Source organism: Triplophysa rosa, linkage group LG11 (genome assembly GCF_024868665.1).
Source record: "Triplophysa rosa linkage group LG11, Trosa_1v2, whole genome shotgun sequence".
In the NCBI taxonomy this organism is placed as follows: domain Eukaryota; kingdom Metazoa; phylum Chordata; class Actinopteri; order Cypriniformes; family Nemacheilidae; genus Triplophysa; species Triplophysa rosa.
In genome coordinates this window covers 7350757-7378107 of record NC_079900.1, presented here as the reverse complement: position 1 = coordinate 7378107, position 27351 = coordinate 7350757, and the positions used below count along the sequence as shown (strand labels likewise).

The 27351-nt window shown below is 40.7% G+C and overlaps 1 protein-coding gene across 3 annotated transcripts in view; it reads left to right on the top strand.

Annotated features, from left to right (window-relative positions):
- The window catches only part of crhr1 (corticotropin releasing hormone receptor 1), a 121088-nt gene that overhangs the window by 62251 nt on the left and 31486 nt on the right, over positions 1 to 27351 (top strand). For all 3 annotated transcript variants that reach the window (XR_008963816.1, XR_008963815.1, XM_057345583.1), the window contains exon 6: positions 15074 to 15180. Coding sequence is in view for 1 of the 3 variants with exons in the window: in XM_057345583.1 (XP_057201566.1) it covers positions 15074 to 15180 (107 nt within the window). In the remaining 2 variants the exon portion in view is untranslated. The remainder of the gene's footprint in view (positions 1 to 15073; positions 15181 to 27351) is intronic.

Genomic DNA, 27351 nt, shown 5'->3' with positions numbered 1-27351 from the left:
AAGTATTTATTAACCCCTTCATCCCCGCTGCCTGCAATTGGGTTCTTCTCCTCGGTGTCCGTGACACTTTTACATAGAGAGTCTTCCAAAAAATGTAATTCTTTCATCATTCATTCACCGTCATGTTGTTAAAAATCTGTATATGACTCTTTCTTCTGTGGAACACAAAAGATTGTAGCAATGTTCGTATAAAAGGGGGAAGGAGGCAGGAACCGGCAAATATTAAATAAACTTTTTAATATAATAAACAAACAACCAAACCAAAGTAAAAGGCTGGCAGCCACCTCACGGTCGACTGCTGGCTACACAAACATAACTAAAACACGTAATGCCCAGGCCTGGTCCTCTCTCCTCGTGCCTTCCTGTCGCTCCTCCTCTTATGCTTCTGGAGCTCCTCCGTGAGAGATGTGAGACCGGTGTAATGCACAGCTGACACTCATTATCACTCGCGCCACCGGCCTCGCTTCGTTCTCTCACGGCTCTCATCCCGCCTCCCTCGTCACATACCCCCATCGCCCCTCACAGGCCGGGGAGTACCCACAAGACTGTGCTCTACTCCCCCCCAGGGGCCAGTCTCGGACAAGACGAGATGAGAGAAAAGGAGACGGAAGCACACGGAGCGACAGCGACAAGAGAGGGGAGAGAGGAAAACAGAAAAAAAAAATCTGGTCCGGTTCCCCGACACACTGTCGCTCGGTCCTCAGCCAGCCGAGAGGCTCTTCCTCGCAGTGCCATGTGGTGGTACTGGACACTCGGTGGACGGCTCGATCCTCCTCCGTCCCCTGGCGGCCGGCGATGGCTCCTCCGGCTGAGGGCAGCCCGCAGCGAGTCTCCCATTTCCTGCTCCTCCCCTTCATGGCAAGGCGGCAAGAGGCTCCGGCCCACGGCCAACGGCGAGGACTCCTCCGCTCCCTCCTGGATGGCTGCCACCCCACCTCGGCCCAGGAGCACGGCAGCGAGCTCTCCGTCCCAGCCGACGCATACTTGCTCCAGCACCACCGCCTCGGGCAGCCTCTCGCGGACTTCCCTTGTCCGTACTGCCCGAACTCCGCAGCGCAGCGATCCCTCTCAGTGGCGATGGCTCTCCGACAGCATGTCTCTCCTTCCTCCCGGGTTTCGGCACCAGTGTAATACAGTTCAAAGTAGGGAAGGAAGGAGGCGGGAACCGGCGAACATTCAAAAACTTTAATAAAATAAACAAACAATAACACGGAAATAATAGGCCGGCAGCCACCTCACGGTCGACTGCCGGCTACACAAACATAACTAAAACTTAACAATGTCCAGGCCTGGTCCTCCTCTTGTGCTTCCGGAGCTCCTCCGTGAGAGATGCGAGACACTCATTATCACTCGCGCCACCGGCCTCGCTTCGTTCTCTCACGGCTCTCGTCCCGCCTCCCTCGTCACAAAGATATTCTGAGAAATGTCTCTGTGGTTTTGGGCTCACACAATGGAAGTCAATGGAGGCCAGTATTGTTTGGTTACTAATGTTCTTCAAATTGTTTTTTGTTTTGCAAAAGACAGAAAGTCATGCAGGTGAGTAACATGAGGGTGAGTAAATGATGACAGAATTTTCATTTGTTTTGGTGACATGCTCACAGCAACCCGTTTTGGTGCATGTCTCTTTAACTGATAATGAGTTACAGTGAACCCCACCCCCCTTCTGTCCGGCGTGTCAACAACACACGTGTAGAACTGCCATGGCAATGGTTTAGCTAAATGATATTTCCTGAATTCCTCTGCGGTTAGTTTCATCTTAAACATCTCAAATCATTCGTCCGGAGACAAAAAATCAGTCACAGCAAACAGCGCATCCTAATGCGTTTACGTTGTGCATGTATGCTTACCTAAAATCCATGCAGATCTCAGCGGAATTACATGGATTTTAGCGCTTGTCATTGACAAGTTATAACGTTACACACACAACGTGAGAGCTAGTTTTCTGTGACAGATTTTTCAGCCTAAGCACGAATGATTTGAGACGTTTAAAACAAAACTAACCCCAGTGTTCGCCCCTGTTCATCAGCAAAACAAACAGCTTGCCACAGCTAAACATATTAACGCACATAATGTATTAACATTCATACAGCTAAACTCATACAGTGTGCATCTGCACTTATATACAGTAAGTTTAACACTGGCTTTGAATGTTCTATTTTGCCCGTGACTGACTTAGCTCCCTTCGCTATCATATGCTAACGTTATCCTCCTATATATACGGTACATTTACGTCAATTCAGACTGTTGATATTATTACTTACATCGTCAGTTTTTTGTCTCGTTCAGTCGGTCTCGATCCCTCTTGAGGAACAACTTTGAAGCTAATCCTGCTTGTACTGTCCCAGGTTGAAAAAGCACTCCGGTTTTAAGTGATTCGCGCAAACAAGCAGGTTTTTACTTATGGTTTCTGATGGATTTCCACTGAAAATAAAATAAAATCTTCCTAGGTTTGGACTCTGTGCAGCGACTACATTGCATGTTGTCCACGAACTGTAGCCATGGCATCCAGGGCCAGATTAACACTTCACTGTACCCGGGGCAACAATATTCAAGGGCCCCATCATCACGACCCCAGGATCACCATAATCTGGCAAAATACAGAATAAATTACAGTAATACAGTAAATATACTCAATATTTCAATAACTAACTGTCATCAAGTGCATTTTGATGTACAGATGTGCAAATGCTCATAGAACTACAAATGCACCACTGTGTTCTCTTGTCAAGGCCATTCACTCATGTTATGAAAACAAAACGCATTGGCATCAGTATAATCTGGCAAAATTGACCCACTACATAGAGAGTGAAGGAAGTGTCCTCCATTTTCACAAAAAAATAAATAAGCAACCACTTTCAAAGCATCCAATATTTATTTAACAACACCTACTCCCAACACAAATGTATTGAATTGATAGAGCCATCACAGAGGAAGTCCACACACAAGACACAAACAAAAATCCATAATCTCCTAGAATCATGTAGCATTTTGGTCCTCAGCTCATTTTAAACAGAAATCACCCTGTCACCTCAGAATTCAACAGGACAATCAAGTTATAGTGCAATATAAACATTTTGAAATCTGCTGTTTTCTCTCAACAACAATAAACAATTTACAGCATTTTCATGGAGCCACCACAAGGAAAAAATAAATAAAATGCAGTATCATCTGCTCCTAAACTCATTTTAACTTGTTTTAAAACAGAAAACAACCTGTCACATCACAGTTCAACAAGACAGGCAAGGGTTAAACATTTTTGTGCAAGATAAACATTTGGAAATCTGTCAATTTCTCTCAATTAGACAAGACAAAAAGAAATGCTACATAATCTGGCAATGAAGCAGATCGTTGGTGAGGGAGCGTGTCCTACTCCCAAATCCGGACTCCCTCACCGAAGCAAGACACTTAGCAGACCGGTTCTGGAAAGCTGCAGGCCCTCGGAAGATCGCCTCTTCACGGAGCGGCTCTGTAACCGGCCCCCACAGTGCAGGATCCACAGGGAGTAGAGGCGTTGAGGTACAGGGGCTGCTCGCAGACTCGACGAGCGGCTCAGATGGCGGTGAGACTCGACCATCACCGCTTCCCTCAACGGTCGCAGCAGAATCCGGGCCGTCGGTTGAAGATGCTGCCGGGGCTCTTCGCTCTCGGGGCTGTGAACATTAGCTAGCGCCGGCAGTGAAGAAATGTCCTGGCTAGCTGAGCTGTCCTCGTTGACGGATGCTGCCTTAGCAGAACAGTTGCTAACGTTTACTAGCGTGAAGAAATTCCCTATTTTCGGTATATATTTTAAATTTTCTGCGTTCCTGATATCCTTCTCCTTTTTTAATTTCCGTTTAGCGCTCCCACTTAGCTTCTCCATGTTTGCATTTTTTGAGTTGTGTTGTGTAGCGGAGCTTGCCGTCACGCGACCGGCTCAGTGCACGTTGATTGGCGTCACCGCCCTGGGCCCTTTAGAGGTCGTGGGCCCCTGGGCAATTGCCCAGTTGCCCATATGGTTAATCCGGCCCTGATGGCATCACGTACACCGCTGTCGCTTGTGAAAACAACAATGGCGGAGCGTGGTGGGTGGAACTGTGTAGATTAAGGGGCTGTAACATTATAATAAAATTAGAGGTGGGCGGATCGATCTAAATATCGATAGTATCGATGCCAACACTGGTATTGGTATCAGATCGATACAATTGTAATTGAATCGATATTTTAATTTAAATATCTCACCTCTACGTTCATTATACTTTGCTCGTGTCTTCTACCTCTACAATCCTGAGCAAACGCTGCTTTCACATCCTGGCCCACTTTGCTACTCCTCCCCCTCCTGCTGCGATTCGTTGTTGTGTCGTCACGTGACTCACTGACACAACCCCCCGAGGAGCAGCGAACTGAGTGAGCGAAGCTGACAGCACATTGAATGAGAGATCAGGATGGCCGAGAGGAAGAGAAGCGTTGTGACTTCAATACATTAATAAAAAATATTGTCTAAAGAATTGATCATTCATTCACCTGAGAAACAATGACATACTGCTCTCCCCTACACAAAAGTATTTTTTTTAAGTAAAAAGTATCGTATTGGTATTGGTATCGGCAATACTGACCCTATATGTATTTGGTATCGGATCGATACCAAATTTTGCAGTATCGCCCACCACTAAATAAAATACGCTTTGGACGTCACAATCGGAGCGAAATCTGAATGGCTCGATTTCTCACATGCTTGCAGGGAAAGACACACCAAACAAACTTACTGGGTTCTTATTTTTCACGTTTTCTGGGTTGCTAGATGCACCGGGGACCCGATTATATCACTTAAATACAGAAAAAGTGGGGTTTTCATCTGATGTCTCCTTTAACTCGTCGGCATCTCTTGGAAACCGTTTTAAACCGAGGAACAGATGATTCGATACAGACTCAACACTTATAATTATGCCATTCATATTGCAATTAAATTAGAATTAGAAACAGAAGGCATTGAATGTTTGTACTCAAGCAAACGACAGAGCTTTGAAAACCGGATTTTCTTCAAATAGGCACATGATTTGGAAAGCAACCTTCCCAAACCGCTTTACACTGGCACTTTATTATTCATTAGTTTACAGTGAGCTATATTAAGCCAAATGTGGCTGCATTAAGCATATTCTTTTCCATTGAGTTACTGTGTGAGGTTTAATTTGACAAATTTAGTGTGATTATTCAGCAGAAAGCAAAAGATGATATTTTGAAGAATGTTGGTAACCGAACAACGGCGGTACCCATTCACTTCTATTGTAGGGACACAAAACCAATGCATGTCAATAGCTACCGCCGTTATTCGGTTACCATCATTTTTCTAAATATCTTTTATCTAAATAAGAAAGAAAGACATAGGTTTGGAATGACATGAGGGTGAGTAAATGATGAATTTTGAGTGAGCTATCCCTTTAAGTGACATGAAATAATAAATAAATAAATTGATAAACATGAAAAGTTTTTTTCATTTTCATTGTGTTATAGTGTGCAGCACTTTTAAAAATACAACAAAATAAAGATTCTCTCAATTTACTCACCCTCATGTCATCCCAGATGTAAATTACTTATTCATTTTTTATATGGTGCCACGCCACTTCAGGAACTTCAAATCGTACTGGTTCTCGCGTGACCCATGACTAGCGGCCCTATGTCTGTATCATCATGAGAAGTTACATCAATATTTGAATTTAGTGCTCTGATCTGCTTGTTAACATTTCAGGCTATGTTTTGAAGTCATTTGGATTACTTTAATGATGATTTAATACTGTATATGTGCTTTTTGAAGCTTCACCCTTTTCATGAGTAAATGAAAAGGGAATTTTATTTTTCGGTGAACTACTTCTTTAAGACAATATGCATGTGTAACATGAAAAAATGCATCAATCTGACGTTGGTTGGGTGTGGCCGTCCTCACATGTTTGTTTTTAGCCATGTCATTCATCAGCGTGAAGTGTTGGGTGATGAGCTCAGTGCTGTAGGAGCAGATCACAACGTGATGTATTCATTCATGTCTCTTAATCCAAACTGAAAGAGCGTTTAAATAAAGATTGTAGCGTGATAACAATCACTTCGGTTAAACTGGAGTTAACACTTCGGCTCTGATCATTTCAAACAGTGTTCACCTAGACAAAAAACTGTAAAACTTTTTCTTCCAGATTTTGAAATAATTGCGTTAAAAACTAACCATGGTTACCTGTACGGTAGTTCGTTTTATGCTATACGCACAAATCAGCCTGCTAGCCAACTGGCACAGGGCACTGCTGGGACGTGTAACAGATCCTATAGGTAGTCTAAATCCACCCACTTACCTACAGTACACACACACACATGCCAGGCAGACGTGCGTTAGCTACCCGCTATCTGTGCCATCTGTTTCCTGCGGGATTGTTGATTTAATAATTAATAAGTTCGCTGACATGGGAGAACATGTGGTGGCGCCGTGGTGCTCACAGCTTAGGCAAATGTGGAAATGGAGCCAGCAGGGAAGGCCACACTTGCGTGGGTTTTGCCCTGAGGGATAAGCACGGCCAGGCAGGTTGAATAAACCTACAATCACTGCGCTTCTGGCTAAGAAGAAAGAAACCCAAGACGGTGAAGTGTGGCAGCTGTCGTAGGATTTGGACTGGACTGGGTTTATGGATTTATATAATGATGTCTGTGATTGTTGTGGAAAAATATCAGTTTTGTAGTTCAAAAAATCTCTCAGACAAAGAAGGTCCGGGTGTCAAGGAGTTAACTTTATTTGCTCGAGCCAAACAAAGTGAGATGTTCCAAGTCATCTAAAAACCAATTGTTTTCCAGTCTACAGTTATAGTAAAATTTCTGAAAGGTGGTCTCTTCTGAAACCAATCAGGTATTTTCCTGTTATCTCTTATTTTTATTAACCAATTGTTAATTGCCTGCCACCAATAAGTCCCAGGTAACAAGGTACGTATCTAATGGTGGTACGCTGGTTATTACATCATTTTTAAAATAATTTGCATACAATGGTTACTACACGAGACCACCAAACAAGCCATGGTCTCCATACGAGACGGCGTGGCGTACGTGCGTAATCATGGTTACTTTTAAACAGTGGAAAATCCCCAAGTTTCAGAGAGAGCACAACAGGCTCCAAACTTTAGGCCTCTAAAAACATCACTGGATTTTACCTTGTTACATTGTGCTCAAATGTGCTTTAAACATGCTTAAAGTGACATTAAGTGCATTTATATGAACAATCATTGGTTACAGGTACAGATTGTGTCATTAAATCATCAATTCTTCTTCAAATAATCAAATTATCATCATAAACCTACTTATATGTAATTATTCTTATTGAATATGATTTCAGATCAACCCATCTATGTACTAATGTTCCTATGAATACTTCTCAATACTTTTTAGGTATTTTATCAAGTGCATTTATAACTGTGGTGACTAACAGCGCTCAATACATAATATATATCTATATGTGCTCAGAAATTGCTCAATACATGTAAAATATATCTATATGTGCTCAGAAATTACACAATATGATCTGTGATGTCTTCAAATACTGTACAGTAGTTACTTTTGCCAGTAGTTACTGTGAGTTGTGATATGTACACTAGGTTTTTCCTGCTATACTGTAGAAACTTGGCCTTGTGTACTCTTAAAGTTGTATATCACCCAAAAATGAAAATTCTGTCATCATTTACTCACCCACTTGTCACTTCAAACCTGTATGGCTTTTTATCTTTCGCAGAACACAAAAGATGATATTTTGAAGAAAGTTGGTAACCAAACTGCTGCGGTTCCCTTTCACTTCTATTGTATGGACACAAATCCAATGCAAGTGAATGTGTCATGGCTCTGCTTCCTTAGTCATGTTTTTCTTGGTGCTGTAGCAGAGTCATGACAAAGTCTTTGGTTATGTGTGGAGAGAAACATATTATTGTCCTTTTGACAATAATATACGTTCTCTCCAGTGTCTTGTCATTGACCCCATTCCTCTCGTTTCCTCGTTATCTTTCCCTGAGTGTTTAATGTCCCACACCTGCCCCATGTCGTTATCCCTCGTTTGTCTTCCCCTATATATACCCTCTTGTTTCTTTGTCCTGTGCTCTTGTATTGCGTGTACTGCGTTGTGCTGTTCGTGTTCGTGTTCGTGTTCGTGTTCGTGTTCGTGTTCGTGTTCGTGTTCGTGTTCGTGTTCGTGTTCGTGTTCGTGTTCGTGTTCGTGTTCGTGTTCGTGTTCGTGTTCGTGTTCGTGTTCGTGTTCGTGTTCGTGTTCGTGTTCGTGTTCGTGTTCGTGTTCGTGTTCGTGTTCGTGTTCGTGTTCGTGTTCGTGTTCGTGTTCGTGTTCGTGTTCGTGTTCGTGTTCGTGTTCGTGTTCGTGTTCGTGTTCGTGTTCGTGTTCGTGTTCGTGTTCGTGTTCGTGTTCGTGTTCGTGTTCGTGTTCGTGTTCGTGTGCTTGTTCCTGTTCCTGTTCCTGTTCCTTGCCTGTTCGTGTTTTGTGAGTTTTGTGCCTTTTATGATTTAAGACGTTTGGTCGTGTCTTTGAGTTTAGTTTATTTGTCTTGTTTTCATTTTGCCCCCTCGTGGGAAGTCTTTTGTTTTATTTATAGTTCTTAGTTCTGTTTTCCCCCATTGTGGGTGTTTTTGTTCGGTTTTGTGCTTTGTTTAAAAATAAATATCTGTTAACCCCTTCACTGCCTGTCTGCGCTTGGGTTCTTCTGCCAATTTCGTGACAGAATGGGGCCAGTTACCGACATTCTTCAAAATATCTTCTTTTGTAATAATTTATAGCAATTTCTCAAACACAGTTTTTTTTAAATAATTTCTTATGTTCATTCAAATAATAAAAAGCATAAATGGATTTGTGCCCATCACTGCCCTGTAAGACATAAAAGAATGCATAGATAAAGATATTTTTTAATATAATATTTATATTTTCAGATTTGTCTGTGAATGTTAAAGATCACTTTGAAATTATGTTTTATAACTTTCATTTGTTTTTCAATTATGAAAGTACTGAAGTTAACCCAGATTTTTTGTTCGTGAATAATCCTTTTAAGTGTTCCCTTATAATAATACTTTACATTTCAGAAAGGAAATATAAGTGGAGAAGCCTGTATTTTTAAATATTTTGAAGTCTCACAAAACAGTCGATTTTAAAGGATTGTATTAAGCAGTAAACGCAGCTTTGTTATACCTGTGAAGTTTTTCAACCCTTAAACAGAAACTAAAAAGTCACACAGAACCCAGAAAACTAGATAGAAACCCACTCAAAACCAATGGGTTTTCAGTTTAAACCACTGCAGGAATCTCCACAAGCAGGTTTCATTTAAAGGGATATTTCAGAGGCAAAACTAAATTTCCCCATGTTTTACTCACCCTCAAGGCATCCTGACTGAATATGACTTTTTTCTTGAAGAATAATGCAGTCGGAGTTATAATACCATGTATCATTTTCCTTCGATTCGCTTCAGAAGACCTTCATTAAGACTACGGAGCCGTGTCGAGCCGTTCTTTGATCGATGGATGAATTTTTCTTCCAAGCAGTAAATTGGGAGTGAGTGGGGGCAATTTTTGGAGACTCCAAAAAGTGAATCCATCGATCAAAGAACGGCTCGACACATCTCCATGGTCTTAACGAAGGTCTTCTGAAACGAATCGATGCATTTGTTTAAGAGAAATATCCATATTGACAGAGACTTGTTTTTCTGGCAAATGACACAGGCCTGTCGTACGTTCCGGTGACAAAGGCTGCATTTTTCGTTTTGTTCCAATAGGATACCGTATCCTCTGTGCGGGAGCTTTCGTCACCGTCATTTGCTGGAAAAAACAAGCCTCTGGTTCATGCGCAGCCGAGGGATAACGGAAGCTAGACATTATCGTTAATAACGCTAATATTAAAACAAACGCATCGATTCGCTTCAGAAGACCTTTGTTAAGACCACGGAGCCGTGTCGAGCAGTTCTTTGACCGATGGATGCACTTTTTGGAGCTTCAATAAAAAATATACATGGTATTATAACCTGACTACATTATTCTTCAAGAAGAAAGTCATATTCAGTCAGGATGCATTGAGAGTGAGTAAAACATGGGAAAATTTTGTTTTGCCTCTGAAATATCCCTTTAATACTGAAGTTAACAAAAAATTGGTTTAGGTATGAGTGGGATGCACTTAATTCAATGAATAAACTTCAGATGTTTAATGAGGCACTGGAAAGTCTTTAATCTAATTTGTTTAGAAAGATTTAAAATAGCCGTTATCGCCTTAGCAATTGTCATATTTTAAGTATTAAAATCTAATTTCTATTTCTCCACTAATGAAAAATAGGTTGAATACTCTGTTTTCCAAATGAATGGTTTCTTGTAGCATTGAGGGAAACCGTAGCAAATGGCTCGGGATTCAACTGAGCAATTGCCCTTAAACCATCTGGTTCTGCAACAGAAATGTGTACGCTTGGTGTGGTGGTGCATGAGCCAATTTGTTTCCTATGAGTTACTTGCGTTGTTAGAGAGTCTGAATGGAGGGGAAATATTCATTGCTCACGCTATACGAATATCACTTATGTAAGAGGCACAGAGTCAGCAACAGCGTAGTCATTATCATGAAGTGAGCCCTGACAGGTCTTGTGTCATCCTGAAAGTGTTTTGTATTTTGTAATGTTTGCTGGCTGACTATACATTACCTTGTGTTTTTTACAAGGCTGCTTGTCAATTAAATAAAAAAATGGATATTGATTTGAATTGATTTGATATTGCATACGCGGCACAAGGAATAATAAACTGGCACAACAAATATGCAGCATTAAAATGTGCACACTGTGATCAATTCAGAGCTCAACTCAACATTTTCTAGTGATTTGTTGCCTTTAAAGGAACAGTTCACAAAAAAATCTGTCCTGGTTTACTCACCCTCGAGAGAAATGTCTTTGTTCTGATGAACAGAGAAAGATATTGGTAAGAATGCTTGTAATCAAACAGTTCATGGCCACCATGAATTGAGGATTTAGTTTTTAAATAAATGTATCTGTGACCTTGTCGAAAGACTTTTATACATGTATATAATACTGTATAATGCATTTCGACAGTTTATCTATTACGTTTTTTGCAAGATATGCAAATATGCACAAATACTGTATATAAGTTTGAGAGACTTCATTCCATCATTCACAATGCTTTATGTGAGTAATGTCTCTGCTGAATTCATTTGGGCTGTTCTCGTTTCCATGGTGATGGCCACTTCTCTAATTGGTGGATCCAAAAAGCAGCCCACTTGAGGATTATAAGTACAGAAGTACTTCACCAGTAAATCAGCTATTAAATACAAATTGCATTAATTGAGTTAAACACCCTGACTGATGTCTTCAACAGAAGCATATATCACTTAACAACCCTGGGTCTGGTTTAAAGGGTTTTTTATGTTATTTTTGAAAATAAATTTCACTGTGGGGGAAATGAATGGCATTTTTTTACTACAGGAGCCCGACTGCTGCTCCCTATTACCTCAAATTTACCGCCGTTGTAAAAAGGTGCTGATGAAGTTTCTGTCGGCTGTGATGTCTTTTGTAGGCCAAAGGTCAAGAGCCAAAGCATCTCTTCTTTTCCTCAGCAGCTTAACATATTTTCCAGGCACGGTAGCTGTTAAGTTCTCAATGCTAAATGCTTCAACACAAAAAAGCACTCTGCAGAAGTCTTCTAAAAGACTGTGAGATGAGGGCATTGACAAAGTAACTGCCATCTCCAACACATTCCCTTTGGACTCTGTAAGAGACGGTGTGTTAATGCAGGAATGTAGTCTCGACTGGCATCCACAGCGAACTGCCAGACCCTTTAAGTTGAATCCCATGCAATTAGTAAAGTAGAAACTTTGATATGAGAAACCTTGGCTCCCTCCAAAATGTCCGCAAGAGACCTTGCATTGTCAAAACCAAAATAACAGAAAAATCCTAAATGTGAAAGCATGTGTTCCCACAGGCTCGTTGGATGGGGATGTTGGGTGTGAAACCGTCTGCCTTTAGATGACAAGTAGTCTAGCCTGAAGACAGCAACGGAATCCCAAGAGGGATGCTTTGCTCTTTTTTGGTGGAGCGAGCCTCTTCTTAAAATAGGACAACCGTGATACAATACGGGGATCAGAAAGGGCTGCTTTGAAGAGCTCTTCTCTCAGGATTTAGTTAAAAAGAAGAGGCATCAGAGGGGAAGTGTAAAGCTGTGCTCATGCACAAATCAAAAAGCAGATGGAGGGTTCTTTCTGTCCCTCAGTTTGGTTTCAGTTGAAAAGGAGACTTTAATAGTGAACTTTGTCATTTCTGCACTGCTCCAGTGGTAGATACTGTATACTACTGTATATAAACGGTAGTAGGCCTAATAATTTTTGGGGTGATTTGAGGTAAAGCAATGATAGCATTGTATATTGAAATGTAACCTTGAGCAACCTGTTCAAACACGTTTCTATCTTCACGACTGACTGATATTATTTGATATTATTATGAAGTGAACTGACCTGCTAGCTTGATACTGATTGTTCAGTATCTAAATCCACTATTTTTAAGTTTCTAATTTTTGCGTAAGGCACTTGAACACATTGCTTTCCAGACAATGCGCATGTTCGCAGACATCTAGTCGACTTCAGTGGTCTCAGCTTTTTCGAATATCTCCACTGGCATGTGTTATTATGATAAGCAAAAATAATTGTGTTGATCTGCAAAGTCCATTCTGAAAAACAATCTCACCAATAAAGGAACAACAACTTTAGATAAATTTGCTGTAAGATTTCTACTATTTCTAAATTGTAGCTGCTTTCTTCATCCATTCCTTTCTGAGGATTACAAACACTGGATTCCAGAACTGACTTTACTCCCCATGCTTGGACAGTCTGTTTCATGGTTTCTGTGCTCTAGTGGCTCTGAGCAGTGGGGGCTTTGCTTCACAGGCCTGTGAGGACCGCAGGAAATCAGCGGCATATTTGTGCACCGGGAGGACACAGTTAGGAGTAAGAAAAGAAAAGGTCCTGGACCCATGATGCCTAGCACATGACGCCTATATGCTCACACATACGCACACTAACCTATGCGTTACGTGATCAACATATGCTACCTGGAATGTAAACGTGCCATTTGGCACATACCCATAATTCATATCCATTTTTGATAGCAGCCTTGCAAATCTAAGGTCGGTTTGAGACATTGTTGAGATCTCTTCTACGCTGTAAGAAATCTCAATTCATCGTATTCATTTTCTTCTCTGCATGGGTTTTTTGGTTGTACTGACTCCCAAAATTCGAACTTTGTCAAATACGTCGGACAAATCAACTGGATAATCACAGTGAACCAAGTTTAGTTGACTACACTGAAACACTTGGGTTTTTCTTTCTCAAGATAAAAGTATGGAAAGACATTTAAACAAAAACTCCCACCTCATCTCATGGGAAAATGTAACTCATTTACAAAGTGGTGATTTTGTATAAATGTATATGATGTAAGTTGTGCAAGAACAATGCACGATCACCAGCTCAGTTAAATCCAGTGCACGTAGGGTCCATGGGGAACAATGTCGTATGTAGTCTATTGTACAACAAAAGCAAGAATAAAGCCCCACCCCTTAATGGGTGGTTCTCAAACTTTTTCGTTGTAAGGCCCCCTTTGTGTTGAGTGCATCGCTTTGCGGCCCCCTAAATAAAGACTTATAATCTTAGATTTAACATTTTTATTTAAATAAAAACATATTCGGTTATACAATGCTGAAACATCAATTCTTTTGTCTGGTGGTCTTATTTTTCTGATGTTTGATTGCATAAAATCTATGATCAATTTCTATATTTCATAAAATGCCACAAAATCTGTGGCCCCCTGGATCCATCTCGGGGCCCCCCCAGGGGCCACGGCCCCCAGTTTGAGAACTACTGCCTTAATCTAACATCACTGGTGACAGCAGATTATACTGAAATGATCTAAAATTTACTTGCGTACTATAACATACTAATTTTCATTAAAATAGATACAAAATGCAATGATATTGTTTTAAAATCATAATTCACATTTTACTTAAAGGGATAGTTAATCCAAAAATGAATGTTCTGTCATAATTTACCGTCAAATTGCTGGTTGGATATTAGCGCGGCTCCTATTAGCATTAGTCTCAGACAGAGTCATGTATAATGATCTTCACGTGCAGGGTTTATGGTTACAGAGAAGACTTTTTTTAGTTTGTTGTGGCTTCAGGGTCAGTTTGTGTGTTGGCTTCAATGGGATTTTAAGTTGTTTAAGTTGTTTGCTGCCAAATTAAATTGCAATTTTTTCCAGTGGTCTTGACCCTGTCAGAGATTTTTTAAATACTGTACTTCCATGCTGTATCATTCTCATGGGTAAAAAAACTGGAGAAAGTATGTTTATTTCTTTGAATGTCTTAAAGGAACTGTACAGCCAAAAAGGAAAACGTTATCGTTATTTATTCATGTTGTTCTAAAACTGTATGCTGTTTTATTTATCTTTCTATTTTAAGCCGCTTTTTCTGTGCAATAACAGTTCATTGTGACCACATTTTTCATGCATTAAATTGAACAAATTTGCGATTTACAAGTACCGTTAAAATAGTCTTTGCAACTTGTGAGACTGCATCCTATGTCTTCTGGAGGCATGTGATAGTCCTTCTATATAGACTACTTTTCACATGCTTTTATAGTGCCATTTCATCCATTGTTCACAAATACGGTTATTATGAACTATCATTCTATAGAAAATGGCTGTGTGAAGATTACACAGATGACAGTAATAACAGTATACAGATATGGAACATTATGTGGGTGAGAAAACAATGACAGAACTTTCTTTGTTAGGTGAAGTATTTCTGTGACAAAGACACCATAGAAATAACATGCATAATATAGAAAAAGTCAGTCAGTTTTTTGTATTTAAAAACCTTTAATGCAAAAAACAAAAGAAATGGATTTTCTTTCCCCGAAGTTGTAGTCTGTTCCGTTAATGCCCCAAAAAGCTTTTAGCATTTCTTCCATGTTGGGATTTAGATGCCACATATCTGCAGGAAGTTTGTCATTTTTCTAATGTGTTTCTCTGTGTGTCTGTCTGTGATCTTTCAGAAAAAGAGCAAGCTGCATTACCACATTGCAGTCATCATAAACTACTTGGGACATTGTATATCGCTGGGAGCCCTGCTGGTCGCCTTCATCCTCTTCATGAGACTCAGGTGGGTGAGAGCCTCCGCCGTGAGGACTTTTGAAGTGCAGATCGTGTGGAATTGAGCGGCATTAGTTACACCACTGGATGTGTACAGTATGAGACAGATTTATGTATGGGCTGCTCCGCTGGGTTTTAAAGTGGACAAGGAGGGCTCCTCGGGAATATAAAGTGCACTGTTTTTAGTCTCTCTCCAAACTCGGGAAACATTTCAATTGCTTAGAGCTTGCTTTTTTACATCTCAGGAGACTTGAGTTTTCAGTTACGCTTCATTTAGAGGATAAAGAGAGTCATTTCTGAACTGCTGAAACAGGCGATGTTTAATAGTGCAAAATAGAGTAAAATATCCTGATTCCTCATCAATATCCTTAGCTTTGATCAACTTTTCATCAGCTTAACTAAATGTGACACGGTCCCTGTCCTCCTGTCATGTCTCATCAGTACATCAATTGCATTTCTAGCTGCTGACAGAAACTTTACATCAGGTCTGAAGGATTGAGTATGCTTGATCACGCTTGTGACGTTTTGGGGACGGGCCCTTCTTGATCTCAGGTTTCTGGGGTCCAAGGACAACCTGTTCAGGTTATCTCGCAGTTGTCACTTCACCTGAGAAATCGATAAGCCACGGGTCAGCAGACTGCCCCGCGGCAATGAGATTTTAGAGTGATGGTGTAGAAATTAACACACCTCAGCACCGCATCCAAGGACATGAGCGTATGTCTTGCTGTTCCACAGTTTAGGGGTTGGAACTGAAGGTCTTTATTGTACTGGTTGCCATTAAATGGTGCTCAGTCAAACTAAGGGGTTTGTTTATTGATAAGATGTTCTTGTCTAAGTGTTGACATCCCTTTAAAATAGCTCATGGTCGGAATGTATTTAATACCTGAATCAATTTTTTTATTCTTGTTGTGGCCTTTTTGTAGTTTTGTGAGTTATTTCTGTTGTGCTTTCAGCTTTTGTTTGCTTTGTGCCTTACAGAGAGCACATTTTCAATTGTCACAATTGTCATTTACTTTTTAATAGGGCTGTCAAGCGTTAAATCATGATTAATACAATATCATAAACACATACACATACATATTTAAGAAAAATGAAAAATATAAAAATGAATGTACACATTTTTTATGAACTTTATAATTTACTGTAAATGATTGGTAAATATAAATAAACACATGTAAACATTTCCTAAATATATATACATGTATGTATATATGTCTTTATAAATACAAAATAAATATGCACAGTCATGTACAGTATATGTGAACCAGAGAATGTTCACAATTCTTTCAGCTAGAGTCTGAGTCAAGTCTAAAAGTCTTTCAGCTAGAGTCTGAGTCAAGTCTAAAAGTCTTTCAGCTAGAGTCCGAGTCAAATCTGGAGTCTTACAGCTAGAGTCTGAGTCAAGTCTAAAAGTCTTTCAGCTAGAGTCTGAGTCAAGTCTAAAAGTCTTTCAGCTAGAGTCCGAGTCAAATCTGGAGTCTTACAGCTAGAGTCTGAGTCAAGTCTAAAAGTCTTTCAGCTAGAGTCTGAGTCAAGTCTAAAAGTCTTTCAGCTAGAGTCCGAGTCAAATCTGGAGTCTTACAGCTAGAGTCTGAGTCAAGTCTAAAAGTCTTTCAGCTAGAGTCTGAGTCAAGTCTAAAAGTCTTTCAGCTAGAGTCCGAGTCAAATCTGGAGTCTTACAGCTAGAGTCTGAGTCAAGTCTAAAAGTCTTTCAGCTAGAGTCTGAGTCAAGTCTAAAAGTCTTTCAGCTAGAGTCCGAGTCAAGTCTAAAAGTCTTTCAGCTAGAGTCCGAGTCAAGTCTAAAAGTCTTTCAGCTAGAGTCCGAGTCAAATCTGGAGTCTTTCAGCTAGAGTCTGAGTCAAGTCTAAAAGTCTTTCAGCTAGAGTCCGAGTCAAATCTGGAGTCTTTCAGCTAGAGTCTGAGTCAAGTCTAAAAGTCTTTCAGCTAGAGTCCGAGTCAAATCTGGAGTCTTACAGCTAGAGTCTGAGTCAAGTCTAAAAGTCTTTCAGCTAGAGTCCGGGTCAAGTCTAAAAGTCTTTCAGCTAGAGTCCGAGTCAAGTCTCAAGTCATTTCATGCCTTATTGAAAAAAGTTTCATACTCAAAAATCCTATTTACAAAGTTGTTTTATATAGAGAAAACATATGATGTTTGGAAAACCAGGGACACTACTAAGATTCTAGCTGAACGTGTCTGCCTTTTACAGGTCTACATATTTCTTTATCGCTCATACAACTCACTAAGAAAAAGCCACATTCTACGAAAATATTGATAAAAACAGTGCTAGTTTTAAAGGCTAAATTTTGAATATCCTAAATACCCGTCACATCACAGTATAATAGCTTGCTATACGTGACTAACCTTTGTGTATGCATTCTTAGATGCCTAATAAAGTTTGATGTCGTTCCGGTGTCTTTAATTATTTTCCCACATTCTTTGCATTTAGCCAATCTTCCCGACGTTCCTGATTTTGACACATTAATAAAACCGAACGTGAGAACATATGGTGCCGAGGCTCCCGCCATGTTTCATGTGACTGAAGAATACGCAGTGACATGTCCGTCATTAAATTCTATGATAAAAGTTCTATTTACAGCTATACACATTCTTTCCTTACAATATCAGTAAGTCGAGGATTTTTTTTTTCAATATTCACGAGTCCTTTTTGTTGAGTCGAGTCAAGGTCAAGTCTTTTAAAATGCGACTTGAGTGCGACTCGAGTCCGAGACACTAACTCGAGTGCCCATCTCTGATGTGAACACAAACATTTATTCTGGATGCGATTAATCACGATTAATTGTTTGACGGCACTACTTTTAAATATAATATTTTATATTTTAGTAATAATAACAACATTACATTTAGATTTTTAGATTTTAGATTCAATTTATTGTCATTGCACATGTACAAGGCAACGAAATGTGACCTCTGCATTTAACCCATCCAGAGAGTAGTGAACACACGTACCCCCGGAGCAGTGGGCAGCTATCACTGCAGCGCCCGGGGAGCAAGTAGGGATAAGGTGCCTTGCTCAAGGGCACCTCAGTTGTTACTCGCCGGCCCTGGGAATCGAACCGGCAACCTTCTGGTCATGAGTCCGACTCTCTAACCATTAGGCCACAACTGCCCTGGAATTACAGTAATAACGCGTTGAAATGGGGTTTTTCAGTGGTTAGTGCATGGCGCTAGCAACCCCAGGTCATGGGTTCGATCCCAGGGATTGCACATACTCTGTATTGTATAATTGTATTGGATAAAAGCGTCTGCAAGATGTGATTTCAATTCTACAATTGAACACAAATATTTTCTATTCAAATGACAAAAAAAAAAAATGCAAGTATGCCAATATCATCAAAGCTCATTGGTTCTTGCATCTCCCATGTCAAGTTGTCTTTTACGTTGTGTTTTGTCATGAGACACTCAAGAACCAATGAGATTTGACATTATTGAATCTTCATATTTTGGTGAACTATTCCTGACCGGATGTCACGTATATCAAAGTGTACCATACACACGCTCTGGTGTCTGGTCCACAAATTGTGTAGACAGAACAGATTAAATAACCAGCCTTTAGGATTCTTTCGACTAGATTATCTCAGATTTAATCTGCCTTGATTAATCCGGTGAAGCTATTCTGGCATCTTTTCCTGGATTTTCAATTGAAATCACACTAGAAATCATCTGACTTCTTTCTTTAACACAGCCTTTTAAAACAGTGTTGTCCTGCTGATTAACCTCTGTCTCTGTCTGCCCGGCTAATCTTCCAGAGTCAGTGCGTCATGGATGAAATGAGACGGTGCGTAATAAAGCGAGAGGTCATAAAGTTAGTTGGGCTGGAGCTGTTTTTGTAGCAGGGAAACAGTGTAATGAAACTGTTGAGCAGATGTTTAGGGTACACGCTGAGAGCACTCGGACCCTTCGGCTATATTTGTGTCAGGATAGAAGGATATGAGTATTAAATTCTCAGCATATTAATGTTTGGAAGGGTTAATTTCCAGGGTTAAGGATTCCAGGTTTTGAAAGTGTGTCTAGGAGACCCCTGGCTCTAAAAATTGTTGGGTTATTTTAAACACATGGTTGGGTCAAAAAGGGACTAACCCAAATGTTGGAATATAAATTAACCTATATGAGTATTACACTGTGTGTTAAATTTTCCATTTGCTGCTTACTTAAAATGAAAGAAAAGAAAATTATCACAAAGTAAAACAGAAATACTGCTTTTGTACAATAAATGTTTATTTTAATTTTGCAATCATATTAGACTAGACACAGTGTGAGTGAACGTATGATAAACTAACAAGAGATCTCAGTCCGCTTTCAGATTCAGAGAACTTTTTCTGTAAGTGTCAATAAAAAAACTTTTTACAGTGGCAGGTCAGTGAATATAGTTTATACTCTTTCTGATATTAAAGAACAGAATAACCCTCAATGTGATTTCACCCTTAGTCAATACAGTCCTCACAGCACACTACTGACAGAGGAGTTTCATCCACATCTTCAGTCATTCACAGAATAAGAGGTGCTCACTGGCTTTCACAGACATCAAAGTGTGAAATAGAGCAAAGCTGTAGTGGGGGGCACTATAGAGGGGCTCACCAGGTCAAGATAAAAGAAACAGACCCCTGTTGGCATCGCTGTCGCTTATCCTGTTTCTTGACAAATGCCTGAAACTCAGTGACTCCTAACGTGTTCCTTTAGGCCAGAGACAGGAAGCCGTAAACTGCACATCGTTTTTCTGCATACGAGCATCTGCATCAAGTTGAAAATCAAGGCTGTTTGCATAATCCACCCCACCAGGCAAGTTTTTATCTATAAAACTAACTTTAGAAAAATTGTGATCCTGGGAAAGTATCATTTTCTTTTTTGAAATTTCCACAGTAATGTGGCTTTGATTAAGTGTGTTTATCTAAATTGGGTAGTGCCTCATTCTTTCAAACATTCAGAGCTTTCATTCAAAAAACAAGACACATCCAAGAACACTTAACACTTTGCAATACTCTAACTGGAATTGCATGCGTCCCTTTGAATTTGTTCATTAGATCACCTCAGGCAAAAACAAACTCGAATGCAGGAATATAACACATTAAATATGGCTTTAACCTTTTAAACAGCTTTGGGTTGCTTTTTAGATGCTTATGTAATCAGACCTTTAAAGATATCACCTTATTTTCACATGGGAGTGATGAAGTAACAGGGAGAAATCTGAAAATTCAGAGTGGGGTGTGTCATGGGATGCGAGAAGGCTTTTGGGGGGGGGTTATTATTATTATGTTTAATGCAAAGTGATATCAGCTTAACTGTGATTTCTTACTACATTGGCAGTTTTTTCTTGTTTGAAGCATTATCTCACTTTTGTTTTCATTTTTGTAGAATGAAGAAAGATACAAAGCAAGAGTACCCCAAAAGTGGAGGTAAAGGGACAATTCACCAAAAAATGAAAATTCTGTCTTAATTACTCACCCTCAGTTTTTTCCGAAGAGAAAGATATTTGAAAGAATGCTAGCTGTTCTTTGTCACCATTGACTACCATGAGTACCACAAAAACTTGCTTTATACCACAAACTAAGATATTTCGAAGAATGTAGGAAAGCAAACAGTTCTGGGGGCACTTTTGACTTGTCATTTTTCCTATTATGGCAGTCAATGGTGACCAAGAGCTGTTTGGTTACAAGCATTCTTCGAAATATCTTTCTCTGTGTTCACCAGAACAAATACATTTATGCAGATTTGCAACATCTCGAGTGAGGTGAGTAAATTATGAACGTTTTTATTTCTGGGTGAACGTCCCTTTAATATAAGTGATTGCTTTTTACCATAAAGCATCTCCAGTGCATTACTTTTTTTTTTTGAGTAACTAACCCAACACTTCTCCTGAAACATACCCCACTAAACGTGTCCTGCAACTCAAGTGGCACAAGATAAGGAGGACCTCTGTTTTTCTATTTTCATCCGTGCTTACGCAATGAGTTCAGCAGGGTGATGGAGTCAGCAGACCTCAGAGCACATGGTCACTGTATGAGGTGGTGGCTCTCCGCCAGCACTCCCGCCGTACCGTATGCTTGGACAGACAGGTCGCTCGTCCTGGGCCCCAGCAGGGGATGTTACCAGTACATCTGCACTCCATTTGGGCTCGAAGACGCTCCAGGAGGTCTGTATCTCTGGTGCCACAGGCGCTGCATAAAGCCAACCCGGTTCGTTAATGTCGGCCCCCTGTGGAGCGAGGGACCCTAAACTGCCCTAAGCATACTGCTTTATCTCCCAGCAGATTTTGATTATCGTTACCATGTTTATGGCCTGAAATTGCAACACTCAGTGACTTTGCCTGTGACCCCTTTCCGTACTAGCTGGAGGATCAGATTGTGCAGCCCAACTCATGGCAAATGGCCCAGGCAGGCGATTATTCATGAAGGCACATCTTTTAGGGGATAGAAGCCGGTGCAGTGATCAATACAAAAGTGAATGAAGAGGGGGAGGACTTGAATAGACAGCTGTGATAACGCACTTCTATTAGCACAGGCAATGGGAATGCTAATAAGTGAAATGTGTGCAATTGTGTGCAGGCATTGGACAGTGATAGACCCACGCTAAGATTGAGAAATGGATGGAAGAGCTTTTCCAAAAGCACAACAACTTTTCCAAAAGTTGTTGAGTGTTTCAAGTTATTTTTCTTGGCTCTGGTTTTGAAGAAGTGTGTGTGTGTCCTGGTAAATGTCCCCACAAAGATAGTAATTCCAGAATTTTTTTGGTCCCCATGGGAACAACAGGTATTAAATCATTAAACATGATGTTTATTTGAGAATGTAAAAATGTAGAAAGTTTATTAGGGGTAGGGTGAGGGTTATGGGTAGAATATATAGTTGGTACAAAATCATCCGGTCTATGGAAAGTGCCCGTGTGTGTGTGTGTTCATGTTTTTATATCCCGATGGGGACCTAAACCTGAATGCACACCAACACATGGGGACTCGTGTCACCGTGGGGACCAAAAATGAGGTCCCCACAGGCAAAAAAGCTTATAAATTGTACAGAACAATATTTTTAAAAAATCTAAAAATGCAAAAAGTGTTCTATGATCTTTAGGTTTAGGGGTAGGGTTATGGATAGGGGATAGAATATACAGTTTGTACAGTATAAAAAACATTACGCCTATGGACTGTCCCCACAGAGATAATAAACCAGACATGCATGTGTGTGTGTGTGTGTGTGTGTGTGTGTGTGTGTGTGTGTGTGTGTGCGTGTGCGTGTGTGTGTGTGCGTGTGTGTGTGCGCGTGTGTGTGTGTGTGCGCGCGCGTGTGTGTGTGTGTGTGTGTGTGTGTGTGTGTGTGTGTGTGTGTGTGTGTGTGTGTGTGTGTGTGTGTGTGTGCGTGTGCGTGTGTGTGTGCGTGTGTGCTTGTTATGCATGCTACTCTCTTGTGAGGTTTTGATAAAAATGTTCACCTTTTTTAAGTGTAACTTTAGGCATACAGTATTCTGAAACTTGAGCATTCTATACTTTTGAGCTCCGTTCCAAACGGTCTTTTATAATGGACTCGTAGATGAAGCTGGGATGTGGTTTGAGGCTACAATCTCTGTAGTGCAGCTTCAGTGGTGTAATGACCAGACCTTCTCCTTCCAACCTGGCTGGCCTTTCATCGGAAACACAAGCTTCTGGGCACTGACTCATTCCTGTCCTGCCACCAACATCCGCACTGCCAGACAGCTGCCAAGCACCTTAGATATCCAACAAAGCTTTAAGGTTCATCCTCTAAAGCCTGTTTGTTGTCAGATGGCAAACTCCATGATGGAAAATGAGGTAAAAGGGTAAGAAAGAGATGGTTTTTTAAGGAACTTTTGACTGAATGGTTCTTTGTCGAACCAAAAAATGGTTCTTTTGTGGCATCGTGAAGAACCTTTATAGCACCTTTTATATTTAAGAGTGTATAGAGTTTCATCGGACGCTCGTGCGCATGACCCCCAGTTAACTTCCGGTTTGTGTTTGGCTTGTAATATAACTATTTATATTTTATTTATTTTATGTTAATATTAATTTATGATTTATTTTACTGTATAATAATTGTATTGATTAAACGATTTGTTGAATTTTGTATATGTTCATTTTATTAAATAAACAATTTGTTGAACGTTCCTGTAGTTTTGACGCATTTAAACAAACTGTATTGTACATTGACATCTAGTGGTTGAGCTTGGTATCGCAGTCTAAATTCGAAACATTGGAGAGACAAGTTTAACCAAGTAATGGTTCTTCACGGTTTCTTTGGATTGTTATCAGAAATGATCTACAGGCACTCTGTTGTTGGTGGATGTGTACCGGAAGTTAAGCTGGGGTCACAAAAGTGTGCATGCCCAGTAACGTTTATTTAATTGTTAAGATGAAACCGTCTATATGGTGTGTACGGTTTATCCCATGGTAAGTATTTTTTAACATGGTATAAATGGCCAGACTTACAGTAGTATATGGATGTGTTAGTTGACCAATTGATGTGTTATTACTACAGCAATGGCCGTAATATTTTGGTAATATCGTCCATCCATGCTCAGGATTACCATTATCTTTATTAAATTCCATCTTAGTTCAGATAAGCTTCTATAAAAATAGGAGTGTCATTCATTATCATACAGTGTGAATAGGGCTCTTTCTGATCCGTGCTGGTTTCATAAGCGCTGCAGTAGGCTCACTTCCAGGTTTCCTCTAGAGAGAACTTATGTCCATTTGTCACCAGTACTGCCAGCCTGTACCGCCTCCCCCCACCCTAAAATGCCATGGTGATGGTTGGCTAAAAATGCCACTCTTGGCCTATGTGTATAAGTGTGGATTGCTATTCTCTTCTTCCCAGAGATTTCATATGCAGGTATGGCAGGCAATAGAAATTATTTTCAGCATGGGTTGTACTGGTCTGAAAGGAGTTATTGTTGCATTGTCCCTCCCTCGAATCTAGAGATCTGCAATTTTAAAATTGAGTATTAAATGGAGACATAATAGCCCCGTCAGTTCAAGGAGTGGATTTTTGTTCTAATAAGTGAAATACCTTTCAATTAAAATGACAAAGGAATGACAATGATTTTTGCGAAGCTATTAGGACTCTCTGAAAGTTATAAGTTTAAAAGATTTCTGGGATCTTTATCAACATTTAATATGACTGTACTTTCCCTACAAAGCCAGAACATGAAATTAGAAACAAATGCTAACGTCAGATTTTTCTCCTGAGGAAATAAAATTTAATCTCACACGTGTCTCCTCTAGAGTTTCACATTGTCTTGCACTGTTCTATTTTGCAAACTTTGTAATCTTGCTAGGCTATATCAAAGTCAGCGATTTCAGTGTTAAGTCAAATACTTTTCATACTGAGATGTGACCTAAATTTTATAACTTTGTATTCTTACTGTATGTCAGCTTGTGAGGAAAAACTCCGGAATCAGATGCAGGCTACAATGAGAGGTATTTATTGCAGCACAATGGGAGAGACAAACACAGCACCAAGAGTCACAAACAGAGTCTATCACTAAGTTCGGGGGGACTGGGACAACAGGCTCGAGCCCTCGGCCGGGGAGAGGTGACAGGAGTGGCCCGGGGAACAGAGGCTGCCGCGGGGGAATGGAGACAACCTCCTGACAGTCCTAGACTCACTCAGCAGAGAGAAAGTTCATGAGAGAGATTTAAGCCCGCAGGGAGAGATGAATGTCACTCGGACCAGACAAACCCGCAGGGAGAGAGAGAGAGAGAATCCACTTGGGACGAGAAGAACTTTCCCACAGCTGGAAGGGAGGCTGCCACGATGAGGGTGGAGAGCCGCTGCTGGAGCTTGAGTCCCCGAGGTGAGATGATGACTGCAGAGAGACCGGGAGACCCAATCCGTGGCAATGAAATCCTCCACACTAGAGGCGAGAACGAGAGCCGTGGTCGCCGGGGCAGCAATCAACGGGTACAGCAGAAAACCCTGCAGGGTGCTTACAGCTCTGGTGCCTGAACAAGATATGAGTTAGCAATCCAATCCAAACCGAATCAAGACAAGACTAGAGTTACAAGACTGGCAGTCAGGGTGGTTAGAAAAGCTAACGGTCTGACACAGGACAGAAATACACAGGGAGTTAAATAGAGAGAAAGAAGACAGCGAGAGGGGAAGCCGGTGTGAGGTGATGAGATGGTAACGAGAACGGCAGGGCACACACACGGACTCCGAGCACATGGCGAGCTGTCAAAAACAACGCCATGTGCTCGACAAAACCGCAAGACTGAGACGAAACGAACAAAGCCCGGATCAGACCCGGGACCTGACACATGCTATTTCCTTTGTTGTGTCTTTTTTTTTTAATTAAGGAGACATATTTGAGAAAATGTTAAGATGTCATGCATTTTCTGTTAAACTGCTTTCACCTAAGAGTATATCAGAGACACAGAGAACACATTTGCTGGTGAATTCTCTTGTAATGTGTGTGAAACACTGGCTCTGGGTGATATCAAAACATTGCACATGCTTTTGATGCTTCCTCGCCGGTCAAACATAGTAACATTGCTTTTGCACTTGAGAACACAACTTTTGTATCTGTCTGATGAAGCTTGCAATGCAGATAATACAGACAATTCACCTTTAAAGGTGCAGTGAACTAGGACCACAATTTTAACCCAAGCTTTTGTTATATAAGAGGGAATCGTATTCAAGCGAACATCCTGTAAGTGTCAGACCTGAAAATGCCCTTGTTACTGAAATAACAACTGTTATTGACACGAGGCTCAGCGAACGGCAGGTCCTGGAATTCACCTATCTTAGGTTGAACACCGCCTCCACAGAAGAATATCAACGCCTACTTCTTGAGCCCCGCCCACTGGTTCGCGCATGACGGTACTGAACACAAGCTGCACGGAACCAGATAGAGCGAGTGTAAGCATCATTCCGTTAAAGATCGCAAAATATTGTGCAGTGCCTGGTTGTGGAAGAACACAGTCACTGCATAACCTTCCTTCGGATTCCGACAGTAGGAGTGCGTGGTTGAAGTTCATTTTTAAAGACGTTCCAGCTCACGTGGGGAAAACATTGAGCGTTTGTTCGCTTCATTTCAACGCGGATTCCTTGAACAAGTCTTTGCGGAGAGACTAAAATTAAAAAGCAGTGCTGTGCCGTCAATATTGGATCCGATAGGAATGGCGCAGCAATCTTATGTGAGTAAAACATATTTGTACTATGCGTCACTATTGCTTTATTAGAGATCGATTGATATGCCCTGATAGTATTAGCTGGGGACCTCTAGTCATTTGTAATAATTGTAATCGGCATCTCTGTGATTTGGCGGGCTCATATATCATTTTTCAAGGTTTTATCCACCGTTTGCGAATAATGGAGGCTGTTTTGAAGTGTTTTGATATTTCTGGTTCTGGGTCATCTCCATATCTGTCGTTTTGGCCGGGAGTCTACCGTTTGTTTATTTATCATGAAAACTATAACATTTAAGACCCGCGATCGCGGTGATCTTCTGTCCGGTTCGCGGGTCTTAAATGCTGACATGTACGGTCATATATCGCTAAACAACCTACAACTATAGGCTACACAAACTATACGCAAAGCCTTGCCATCACATCCGGGAAATAAGTCTGTAAATTTGAGTAAATTCACGTTACGTTACGTGTCTAACCAAATTCACAGAAGGCTCCAACTAAGTCAACTACGCAAGCTGCTATCCAATCATAGCACTGGGCGTTTACTTCCAAGTCTTCTATGCGGCACGCCCTTAAAAACCGAGCGTTTCTCCAGCCGGCCTCAAAACCAGGGTAGAAAATAGCCTATTACTTATTGATTTCGATTTTTTCGAACGTAAAAACCACGCGAACGTCATAAGTAGACATCAGACAATAGTATAAAACAATAAAAACGGCCAGTTCACTGCACCTTTAAATAATACTGAGAGCTCCATGTGAGAAAATGATTTTCTTTTGGCCTTACGCATGTATCATCTTCAGCCCATCGTGTGATATGGTCATGCGTGGCCCACTTGGGGCATGGAGGGGGAAGGGTGAGAGAGAGAGAGAGATTCAGGGTCAGTCACATCGCACTGCAGTAGAGTCGCAGTAGACTTGATCTATGTGTCGCATTTACTGGAGGAGGTCATTGGAAGGTATGATCCACTCGCTCATTGAGCTTTGGTGAGATACTCTCAATGGATCACAGAAACAGATGCGATGATCATATACCA